The 12,499-nt window shown below is 39.1% G+C and overlaps 1 protein-coding gene across 1 annotated transcript; it reads left to right on the plus strand.

Moving 5' to 3' along the window:
- The first annotated feature begins 4,977 nt into the window (after positions 1 to 4,977).
- On the plus strand, positions 4,978 to 9,613 carry LOC147461593 (putative pectate lyase P56). The gene is made up of 7 exons (XM_086505858.1): positions 4,978 to 5,442; positions 6,029 to 6,200; positions 6,889 to 7,050; positions 7,775 to 8,091; positions 8,436 to 8,457; positions 8,662 to 8,803; positions 9,229 to 9,613. The coding sequence occupies exons 1-7, from the start codon at positions 4,978 to 4,980 to the stop codon at positions 9,611 to 9,613; spliced, it is 1,665 nt and encodes a 554-aa protein (XP_086361984.1).
- Positions 9,614 to 12,499: the final 2,886 nt, after the last annotated feature.

Raw genomic sequence — 12,499 nt, forward strand, 5'->3', positions numbered from 1 at the left:
GAGATAGAGATAAAAAAAGAACGAGAGGGAGAGGGAAATAAAGAGAGACAAAAAGAGAGAAAGAGGGAGAGGGAGAGGGAAAGAGGGATAGATTAGAGAGTAGAGAGATAGGGGAAGAGATATATAGGGTAGAGATTGAGAGAGAGGGAGGGAGAATAGAGAGAAAGAGATAAAGATAGATGGAGATAGAGATAAAAAGAGAACGAGAGGGAGAGGGAAATAGAGAGAGACAAAAAGAGAGAAAGAGGGAGAGGGAGAGGGAAAGAGGGATATATTAGAGAGTAGAGAGATAGGGGAAGAGATATATAGGGTAGAGAGAGAGAGAGAGAGAGAGAGAGAGAGAGAGAGAGAGAGAGAGAGGGAGAATAGAGAGAAAGAGAATGAGGAGAGAAATAAAGAGAGTAGAATAGGTATAGAGGGAGAGAATATATGTGTGTGTATATGCCCGTACCTATGTGTGATATGTATGCATGTGTATATGTATATATGTGTGTATGTGCATGTATATAGACACTAAGAAAGGGAGCATAGCACTCGATGATTGAACGCTTCCTCTTGGGTATAGCTCATTTAAGCATGGCATTGCATTCTATGGTCCACGTATGTATGGATTATCTCAACGTACCCTTGGGATTACCACACTTGTGATTGTGATGATATCTAAAGAGGTGCCACTAGACTATTGGCACTACAGGCCTTACTTAGTTCTGATAGTATATATGTGTGTGAGTGTATATATGTGAGCCAGTATATGTACATATCTATGTGAGAAAGAGAAAGAGTGTTGTAGAGAGAGAGGATTGGATGTGTGAACATATAGAGGTATACAGATATGCGCTAGTCCTAATATTTACCAACCTTTATTGTAGATATCAAACGAGAGACCACCTATTGGGGAGCAACCGGCCAGTCATTCTTCCTTTGGTTGGTTCACATCCCAAATGGGCTCCCATGTAGGGTGGACGTCGCCTCTAGTGGACCTGAGTCTTGAGGCGGTAAATCCAAGCAATGGATTTAATAATATATGTAGCTAATTTTTTGGGAGAATGTGCGTATATTTCTTTTTTTTATTAGTAGGCATGGCACTCTTACACCTACAAAGATGCCAGCCCATCCACCCATGTTCCTTCATCAGTGGGAGATCTATACCTATAGCGCACATTCTCTTTGCAAGACAAGTATCTCCGTTCGACGAAGGGATTGTTTGGCCGCTACATCCCACATTAGCTTGCGATCTACGATCTTTCTCAGTAGACTGTGCCATGGGGGAGCTAGGGAGGGACTTCGTATGTGCAAAGCCTCGCACTGACGACACCTCCTTCTATTGTTCCTTCTTACCATCCTATTCCTCTCCCATCAAAGAGCCCAAGTCCCCTTCCATCATAGGGCCCCACACCCTTCCATTTGACTCTTGCTTCAACCAAGCATCATTGATAGTCCACAGGTGGTTGAAGAACTTCTTCAGGTAGTCCTTGTCCACGTTCGTTTGAGGGCAGTGAGCGTTGTGAGAGGCAAAGCGACGGGGGATCCTTTGGCTTTGCTTGTTTTGGTGGTAGAGGGAAGATGCGCGCAGTCCCCTATTTCAGAGTGTGCTACTCAAGATGCAGAGGACGAGGACATTAACACATCCGTGGCGACATGCATGGACATCAATACAAAGTAAAGTATGGAGACAAGTTGACTTTGGTATAGTATAGGGAAGGGCATTTCGATGCCACCTTTAGATTCTTATACACTCGTTGTAAAAGAATTGTTTTGTAAAATTTGAAGGCCAACAACCTAATCATGCATGCTATGTTGAGGAAGTCTTGCGTGATCCATTTCCAAATGCCCCCAATTAGTGCCTTTCAGCACAGACGTGGTTGGAGAGCTATATCTTTTTTAAAGAAAAAACAAGAGATCAATTTTATGGCGCACAACGGCTAACCAGGTTGCAAATCTAGACAAGAACCATTGTGGCGGGCAACATAGCAGATGCAAAAGTGGGAGTAGGCAATGTGAGGAAAGGGTGAACAAGCCTCAACAGGCTCATCCTACACTTAGCAGCACAATGCTCGGGCAATTTAAATTCCCACACACTATGGTTCAAGAGGTAAAGCAGCTTGGAAGGACAAATATGTAAGTTTTTTAAAATTGGCTCCTAAACCGGTTCAAGAAATGTTTTAGTTTATTACTTTCTTTTTTCATTTAACTTACGAAAATATCACTCTCAGTTGCCCAACTAGAGAGACGGTCAAGTATCAAAAGCAACACACAAAATTTTGATACTTGACAATGGTTATTGGAGAACGTCCATCACATCTCTCGTGAGCAATAAGACTCAGCAGTCGGATCTCTACAGGTGATAAGTGTGGAAAAAAATATTGTATTAATTATTTTGAGCTATTAATTTGTTTAATTTTCTTTTGGTAACTGGAGAGTCAGGATGATCAAACATATGTACCTGTGGACAAGGACGAGGACGAGGAGAAAGACATGGACTTGGACAGATAGATAATTTTTTGCAGTCCTCTTTTACAATTGTAAATGTGGCACAAAAATCTCTATGATTACATGTATATAAAACTCATTTTAAATTTTGATCCTATTTGTAATTTGATCTTATTTGTAAATTTTTAAAATTATTGCTCTTTTGTACTTCAAGTTATCAAGGTAAGGTGTAACTTGGAATTTCAAAGTCTATTGTTTATTTTTTTCATGTACACTTTTCAAAATGCAATTGATGTTTTATGTAGGTAAAAAATAAAGGTGCTCATTTGAGCCACCGAAAATTGAGTGGCCCAAATGAACACCTTTATTTTTGAGAAGCCGTGTAGCGGTAATATCCATAGTAATAGTCACAACAACAAGCGCGGTAAGAGTCATGGATATATATACTTGAGCATTACCATGTTTATTGCTGACAAACCATTGCCGCACCACCTATTGCCAGCCCTATTATCGCAATAGCAAAGTTTTCTCTCTCCATTTCCATTTGTTAATCCGTGGCAATGTTGGCGGTTTTGGATTTTTCCTCTTGTAGTGCCAGATGTGGGAGTCAGTGTTCTCTCCAAAGCAAGAGGATCAACCCTTCTATGACAAAAAATTCTTGATGGCGCAATTCAAAATTTGTGGATCTAAGAAACTGGTTTGCTATTCTTTAGAGAAAAAAGGCAATGGTTGTCCGTTACAATAAATGTGTTTGCAATATTTGTGGAGAGTAAATACAAGGTGACATGAGGAAGAGGAAAGATCTTCTAGACAAGAAAAGTCAAGACATGGGAGCTTCTTGTACTTTTAAAATCCAAGATTACTCACAACTATATATGTTGCCCGTTGGAAATCACAGCAATTAATGAATGTATTTGTAGCTTCCTTGATGATGTGCTTGTATTTGCGATCTGCTTTTAGAGAACTACTCCTTCAAAGAGTAGAATGAAATCTAATCTTTGCATTGGCATTCGACATGAGCTACAATACTCGTTCACATAACCTATACTAGGAAGTCTCACGACATTATCAAAATTGTTCATTTTTTTATTTCAGATGATAGAGTTCATAATACCTTTGTTTGTACAACATAGCTTTTTGTTGCACTTTGGATGGTTGAAGGAGCAAGGTGTACCAATCAATTAAATCACATTGGGTGTGGTCAAATGGTGCTGCTTCATAGTTCAAGGCATGTAGGCCTTTCTACTTTGTAGCTAGGTATGCAAGTTTGACAAGGATACAAACGAGCCATTTCTTTTTAGCATCAGGACATGGCAAGGGAGAACATGATAGAGCAGGGATGTGGTAAAGAGAACACTAACTCATGAATAGTTAAATCCAACTAGTGCTTCATTAAGTTGTGCCTGTGACATGGTTGCTTATTCTAGGGCCAACCAATCGGATGGTGCAAATTCTTGCTATGCTTCAAAATAGAGAGACGTTGCACGTGTTTTTTGGGAGGTCAAAGTAGGAGAGGTGGATAGGAGGTAAAATGAAATTGTTTCTTCCAAGATTTTCTAATGCTCCTCTCTAGTCTTCTCCATATCCCCACCCAATATCTCTCCTCGTGATCATTCCATCCACCCCCATAGAGTTGAAGGGAGCATCTAGAGTGGGAGCAAGATTATCTTCATATAGCATTTAGTTTGTCCATCACTTTGGGCAAGAGTGATCAACATCCATAAGGACACATTCCTTTGTTAATTATTACATATGATTAAAAATTTAAACTAATCCTCCTTTGTTATTATCTAAGATGGAGTATTTATACTAATGTTCCATTAGATCTCATCTGTGTTATTTAATAAGAGTAGAGTTGCAACAATTGCTAGTCTAGCAGTATTCCTTCTCTCCCTTTGTGGTTTGGTGGCATATCTACATATTGGCATCATGATGTGTCCTCCACCTTATCTCGTTATGAGACATTAATTCTAGTGGAGTTGAAGCCAGGAACATGGGGGCTTTGATCACTAACACTTTTTTTGGCTTTTTGATTGTTTCTTGGTGATTCTAATCCTGATTTGTCATTCTATTGGCAGACCTCATATTATATTCAATTCATCCTGAGATTCCTAGGGATTCTCTTCATGCTCCTTAGGACTACATGTGTGTGGTGTGACTTTGGAAAATCACTAACACGAGAAGGCAGTTTTAGCTTGTTTCTTTGGTGAGAAGTGATTTGTCATTCTATTGGCAGACCTCATATTATATTCAATTCATCCTGAGATTCCTAGGGATTCTCTTCATGCTCCTTAGGACTTTGCTTGCCTTTCAAAAGGTAACATAGGTTTTGAACCTATGCCATTCGACATCCGATCCCGTAACCACACAAATTACAAGAGCGTTCAGCTGCATTTCGTGCAACTCAAGCAATAAAAAAATAATACCAAGGTAATCTCTGCACCAAACACCAAGGTCGGGAGGAGTGTCCAGAACTATAATAAAGGAGGATAAAGGATCTCTGGCTTGGCGATATTCAGTAGACGTAAAACGTAGCAAGCAATGGAGATGAAGCGAGGGCGAAGGCACGGGGTAGCACTCATGCTACTACACGTCTTGACGATCATTATTCTATGCAGTGGTACTAACGTGCACCTGATGAGGCTGGCGAGAGCAGCTTTAGCGGAGCCCCCGACTCCATCCAACGACAATGCAGATGAATATATAACGACTGACGATGATCAGCAGCAAGCTCTTCCTGAGGACGTGATGATGAAGATCGAGAACGCCAAGCTGCTGCTGCAGGACGGCGCCATGCTCGCCCTGCTCAATAGCAGTAGTACGTACTCTTCTGCAGCGCCTGCTTGCGCCCCTGATCGCTTGAACGCTGTCTCTGTGTCTCTCAGCTCTGTAGGTGGACTCCTGTTGGAGGATCTTCTCCCCGAGGCCTCCCACCAAGTCGGCGAAGCCTCAACTGGCCTCCTTGCTTGTCAAAATGCCGTCGCCGCCGCCCCTACGTCCTCCACGGAGAAAGTAGAATAGATGAGCCATTTTCCACCTGTGTGTGTGTGTATGAGAGAGAGAGAGAGAGAGAGATTTTGGTGGAACTATGGTTCTCTGTAAGAGTTTAAGTCCCATGACATTGGCTTTAGTACTGGTGGAGGTTGTAATAATTTGATAAATTGGGCATTTTGGTTATACACAAGAAGGTTTAGAGATTTTCTCATGTAGGAAAACGGAGGTGTTTTTCATACAATGCATAACATGATGAGCTTCTGCTCGAGAAGCACCGCATACCTAGGTAGGTATGATTGGGGGTAGGGACCGCTGACCCCCCCCCCATTGGGCCGGCAGTCCCTTGCCCCCAATCGTGCCTAGCTAGGTATGTGGTGCCTCCCTCGCAAAAGCTCATGATGTTGAGGTAAGTCACAATGTGGGAATTATTGTGAGAATTTGTCCAAAACTTCTTGTCATATATCCGGGTAGGTATCTTAGATTATGGCATGAGTCCTGGTTGTCTCATTAGTTTGACAGTAGTCCCTAGCCTAAAATACCCTCTTAAGTGTAGTCTCTAGAGAGTCTCTAACAAATGATACAATAATGGTTCGTTTCTTTTCAGGATAATGGGTCATACATTCTTGGGCAAGCCATCTCATTGCTTCAAGCAGCAAGCATCTCTCTCAACAAGATGCAAAGTCTTCCAAATATTGAACCGATCACAAATTCTACTACAACATTGCCACATCAAAGCTTGTCGGAGGATCAAGTAGATAAGAGAATAGCCATAGAAAGTATGTTTTATAGTTTGCTTTTCTATCAAAATAATTTTTACATACTCTACTAGCTTGTCAAATTTAATAAAGAAATACAACATCTTGAGAGCCTCATAAGAGAGGTAAGTTGCTTTCAATGTGTCGGTTTGTGTGCAATGTTGAGCCAAAAGACGGTAGTTAAAATCTTGTCTAAATTCATGTGGCACCTACAATCTCAATATTAGACATGCAATATTTTATTTTTTGAAAATAATCATCATATTGCTAGAGAATCAATTTATTTTTTCAAATATGAAGCAATTAGGAACACCTTTTAATTAAATTAAAAGGTGCTAGTAATATCTGATTAGACCCTATACTATAACAAAAGTACACATTATATATTTATGCTTCGCATCTTCTCCTGCCCTCAAAGACTAGTTATTTGTCAAAATTATCAAGAATTATATACTTTGATTGCTTGAAACTTTCAAATATTAAGTGTTTCATAGTTCTATTCCACTATATATTAAATTGTTGATATTCTCATGATGGCATTTTGATTTTTTAGGGTGATGCCAATGTTAGGGCACATATGTATGTTAAAGGCCTTGAGTTCAAGTCAATTGATATATTGTAAAGACCTTTGCATTTGCATGTAACTATCTACTTGAGTATATTTACAACTTGATTTGTAAAAACCTAGGTAAAGCAATGGGAGGTCGAGGATGCCGACGTGATGGCACAACTTGCCAATTTACACGCTGTGGGCATTACAGAAAATTGCCATCATGTGCTATGGGCTTTGCTTTTGGTGTTAGAGGTGGTGCTGCTGGACTCCACTACGTGGTCACTCGTGATGATGACAGCCTTGGACACCCTCAACCAGGTATTCTCCTTATATATATTTTTTGACTTCAACATGCAATTGTTGATTATCCATTCGAGTAGAGACTATAGATCTAGAATCTACTTGTTGAGCTCTTTGCATATATATATGGTATAGGAGTGTTCTCCATACATAGCAATTTTCTTCTTGAAAGAAAAAATTGAATCCAAATCAAGAAGTTATGTAACCACCCTCTTAATACTAAACATTTGACTCCTTAGAATAAAAAACAAGTGACCCTCCTAGACTAAGAAAGGTAGCAAAATAGTAGCCAAAAGTACGATTACAATTGGATGCAGTAACTTCTTAGATTGTATTGTCACATGAACTCAAAATATTAGCTATAAATTTTTCATATTCCTTATTTGAGTTTTTCAGAAGTTATCGTTTGGTAACCACCCTCTTAATACTAAACATTTGACTCCTTAGAATAAAAAACAAGTGACCCTCCTAGACTAAGAAAGGTAGCAAAATAGTAGCCAAAAGTACGATTACAATTGGATGCAGTAACTTCTTAGATTGTATTGTCACATGAACTCAAAATATTAGCTATAAATTTTTCATATTCCTTATTTGAGTTTTTTTAATAGTTGATGCCAAGCACTTGCCTAGATTTTGGGTTAACAAAGGATAAGAATATGTATGTTGGGTAATGGAGAAGATTTGGCTTTCACAACATGGATGATATTGGTTTACAACATGGATGATATTGGTTTTCAATTAGGAACGTTGCGATATGGAGTGGGACTTGGAGGTGGAATAAGGGGCGGAATTTGGATCACATTTTCCCACAGCATGACCATTCGGCTTCAGACAACGCTTTGGATTCGGAGTTTTACAACAATTGACGGGCGTGGTGCAAACATTATAATCACTGGTCAATTGATTGCTTTGAGAGGAGCCAACAATGTTATTTTGCATAATTTCCAAATTAACTCAGTAGGCGGAACGGATACAATTCACATCTACTCAGGCTCTAGCAAGGTAACCTTAAAGTCTATTTTCCTTTTAATTTTTGCCTCTGCATGGAAATTATTTTTGGTTCCTTCATGTGCACGAGTATTTTGTGTGATTGTGTGTGCACGAAAGAGAGAGAGAGAGAGAGAGAGAGAGAGAGAGAGAGAGAGGAGAGGAGAGAGAGAGAGAGAGAGAGAGAGAGAGAGAGAGAGAGAGAGAGAGCTTGATGGCAGAGTTATGGATTTGCTATAGTGCAGTTGTTGTCGCTGGCATTTGAAAGAAGTTGTTGGAAACAACTTTAAGAGAGACAACATGAACTTTCACTTCAAAAGTAGCAGCAATTAGGGTAGCACCACGACTCGCCTCCCCGTGCATTGTTGATGAGGATTCCATTCGTGTTATTGTTTGGTATCAATGTTGCTGAAGAGGTTTTACAAAGTTTTGATACTTGTGAATGGTGTTTGGTGTTGTCTTTCATACAAAAAAAACAAAGAGAGAGAGAGAGAGAGAGAGAGAGAGAGAGAGAGAGAGAGAGAGAGAGAGAGAGAGATGGAAAGGGAAGCTGATACACACCATACATCCATGTATGTATTAGGAGTACTACATTGTGAAATCAATTAACAACTAATAAATTAATTTATGGGTTCCTTTTAGCTAACCTCTCTTGTAGACTATCCAATGATAACTTTAACATGCTTTTGGGAGCTGCTGACACAGATGTGGATGACAAGAATATGCGTGTTACTATCTATCGCAATTGGTTCAAGGACTCTGGGCAGCGTATGCCCCATTGCAGGTGACCTCATTACACATGCTTTTTTTTTCAAATGTGGTGGTCTTGTTTATTATTGATATTTATTTCTCTTAGTGAAAACCCCACTCTAGACTAGAGAAGCTTTCCTTACATATTTGTAAAGTCTGATCTCTCTCTCTCTCTCTCTCTCTCTCTCTCTCTCTCTCTCTCTCTCTCTCTCTCTCTCTCTCTCTCTCTCTCTCCTCTCTCTCTCTCTCTCTCTCTCTCTCTTCTCTCTCTCTCTCTCTCTCTCTCTCTCTCTCTCTTCTCTGAATATTCCTTATGTTCTTTTGGATAAAATCTAAGCTTCATGTAATGCACATTTAAAATGGTAAGGTGTGAGAATGTGTGCAAGGTTTAAGCGCCATGTATTTGGATTGCAACACACTTTTCATAAATCTAAGAGAAAATTTTATATGTTTGCACAGGTGGGGATTTTGCCACGTGATCAATAATTTGTATACAAATTGGGGGTTCTATGCCATTGGAGGAAGGGTATTTGCTAAAATTCTATCAGAACAAAATGCCTTCATAGCTGGAAGGAGACAAGAGGTGACACCATGGTTTGATGGAGCAGATTCAAACTCTCAGTTTGATGGTTCGGCACAAATTATTTCACAACATGACTTATTATGGAATGGTGCCACATTCCACTGGTTTGGTTGGTCCAATCTTGCCCCTCCCTATCCCTCTTCTATTGCATATCCTTCACTCCTCCCCAACATTAAATCCCTTCCTAATTTTTTAGAAGCTTGCTCTGGATCTATATCCAATCCTTCCATTGTGAAACAATGCATTAATGCGGCGGGTTAACCTTGAGAGTATCAACCAATGCCTCTCTCTCTCTCTCTCTCTCTCTCTCTCTCTCTCTCTCTCTCTCTCTCTCTCTCTCTCTCTCTCTCTCTCTCTCTCTCTCTCTCTCTCTCTCTCTCTCTCTCTCTCTCTCTCTCTCTCTCTCTCTCAAAAAGAGACATACACAAATTTTTATTTATGAATGTATATTATTTAAACCCTTATATTTGGCCCTCTTTTTTCCCTCAACAATCTACAAATTTAGCTCTAAACTAAGTACGAAGATTATGGTTTTTGTGAGTGCAAGAGAAAATGAAGTCTCTCAACATACACTTGTTTGTTATGAATTGTATCTAGAATCAAGAAAATATTCTTTCTCATTCACTTCTTGGCCAATGCTTGTGGTTTCCCATTGATGCCTTGATTTCCCTTTTTTATGGTACTTGGAACTTGTCTCTAGTATAAACTATTTTTCTAGTGTTCCATCAAATTGGTCATGACACTTCAAGTATGCCTACTAAGTCCTATGAATCTGTATGTTCCAAATTGGTACTATGCATGGAAAATTATAGTTAAATGTTGGGATGCAAGATTTTGTTGTATCTCTTGTGAGAACAACCTAGGCTTGTGATGTGTCAAAATGCCATGTGATAAACCATATGAAGATCATGTGTGTCCTATGGGAAAATCTTAGTCAAAAGACCTTGTTGGCTTACATATGATTTCATTTATTATGTGTGCAAAGATGCCTTAATCAAGGCTATATATTCAGCTTGTGTATACACCTAGTAATCTCTTAATAATCAAGTGTGTTTGTGTCTTGTTTATGCTTCCATTTCATTACTTAATTTGTGTGTACATAGTTTCTCTAATGAATTTAATTATGTCTATATAATAAATGGTACACTTGCTTATCCACCATAGCCATTGATACCAACAAGTGGTTATATATGATTAGCATCTCTTGATCATCCATTAGATCCTTATAGTTTTCTTGTATACATATGCTTTATGATTTCTTTATTAGCTAGTGTTGTTGGGAGAAGAGGGGGAGATCGACCGCTTAAAATATTCAACACAAGCTTCCAAAAATCACCATCAACCTATCCACCTCTTCTTCCAATTTCCAAGCACACACACTCACACCTAAACTATGACACACACACACACACACACAGTAAACATAGAATTGACATAGACATCCTTGTAAGAGAGTGTAAGATATGGAGACTAGATTAGATAGTACACAGCAAATAACCATAGCTTAAGAGAGTAGAGAAGAGAATCTGCAAGAGAAAGGCCGAAATCTAGCCCCAAACTCCACGGCACCTCTCTTGTGGAGTTGGTATTTAATATATTATTTTGAGTTTAAGGTGCCAAAAATTGATGCCCCTCTTTTTACAACCACTTTACTTTTGTAAACGAGTGAAGCTCATTAGTTCTTGCATGACCCATAAGGGGAGTTCCCACTACAACTATTTACAGAGCCATAGTGGCTTATTGCAATGATGTTCTAAGATACTGTGCAAATATAAAATGGCCAAGAGTAATTGTCGCCGCTTCTTTATCAACTCCCCGCATTCCACTCTACAAAATCATCATCAACTCAATTAGTAAAATAAATAGATAGCACATAATTAACCATTATGCCAGCTATCCCAATTGCAGCTAACCACTACAACAGGAGGGTGCCCGGTCTCGTAACATCCCTCCCACCAAGGATAGCAACTGTCCTCAGTTGCTCAATAGAGAAATCAACTGGGCCGTGTGTGGAGAAGGTCGGGAAAGTTGGGATGATGTGGAAAACAGTCTTAAGAAACAAAAGTGCAGCTTGATGTGCTGTGAGTGTTTTCTTACACGGAACAAAATACGCTTGTTTAGAGAAACGATCAATAATAGTCCATATCATGTCATGTTTGTGCATTGTGAGTGGGAAACCAGTAACAAAATCCATTGAAATATGTTCCCGAGGTCTTTCAGGAATGGGGAGAGGGTGTAAAAGTCCCAATTTCTTACATGTAGCTGCTTTGATTTTTTGACAAATCAGACAAGTTGAAACATACTGTTTGACATCCATTCTCATAGTAGGCCAATAGAAATCACGACATAAATTTTGAAAAGTTGTAGCAAATCCTCTAGGTCCAGCATAAGGTGGTTTGTGAAATTCTTCAATAATTAGTGTACGGAAAGGTTTAGTCACACACAGTTTTTGTTTGAAATAAAGGAAGTTTTCTTGAATAGTGTATTCGAGAAATGTGTGTACAGAATTATCAAGCATGTGCAACCATGTCGTTTTGAAATCATCATCATGTGCATAAGTGTCAGGCATAGTGTCGAATGAAGTTCCCGTAATGGTTGATGGATGATTAAGTGAGGGTCTTCTACTCAATGCATCAGCTACAACGTTTTCTTTACCAGGTTGGTATTGAATGTTGGGCTGAAAACTTTGAATAAAAGCGGCCCACTTAATATGTCTATCATCTATTAAGGGCTGAGAAAGTAAATATTTGATACTTTGTTGATCAGTTTTAATGATCAAGTCAGTACCCATTACATAGTGTTTCCAAATTTTCAATGCATGTACCACAGCAGTCAACTCTTTATCATAAGTACTAAACTTTGTTTCAGACGGTTTGAATTTACGACTTTCAAAAGCAATTGGATGGTTATCTTGCATGAGGACTACACCGATACCTTTTCCACTAGCATCAGTGACTACCACAAAGAATGGTCTTTCAAAATCAGGCAATTGCAAGGCGTGTTTAAGTGCATTAAATGAGCTTTCTTGCAAATCATTCCATTCATAAGGCGTGTTTTTCTTCAACAAGAGAGTCAAATAATGTGCTTTGTAAGCAAAATTACGAATAAATTTCCTGTAATAGCTACAAAGACCAATAAAAGATCGTA

The sequence above is a fragment of the Adiantum capillus-veneris genome, chromosome 3, assembly GCF_014529385.1.
Source record: "Adiantum capillus-veneris isolate H3 chromosome 3, ASM1452938v2, whole genome shotgun sequence".
In the NCBI taxonomy this organism is placed as follows: domain Eukaryota; kingdom Viridiplantae; phylum Streptophyta; class Polypodiopsida; order Polypodiales; family Pteridaceae; genus Adiantum; species Adiantum capillus-veneris.

Excerpts from the sequence above, each read along its gene's own strand:
- LOC147461593 (XM_086505858.1), top strand. The coding sequence starts at position 4,978 with ATGAAGCGAGGGCGAAGGCACGGGGTAGCACTCATGCTACTACACGTC. Across the intron at positions 5,443-6,028 it reads CTACGTCCTCCACGGAGAAA|GATAATGGGTCATACATTCT; the intron begins GTAGAATAGATG and ends GTTTCTTTTCAG. Across the intron at positions 8,092-8,435 it reads CTGCATGGAAATTATTTTTG|GTTTTACAAAGTTTTGATAC; the intron begins GTTCCTTCATGT and ends GTTGCTGAAGAG.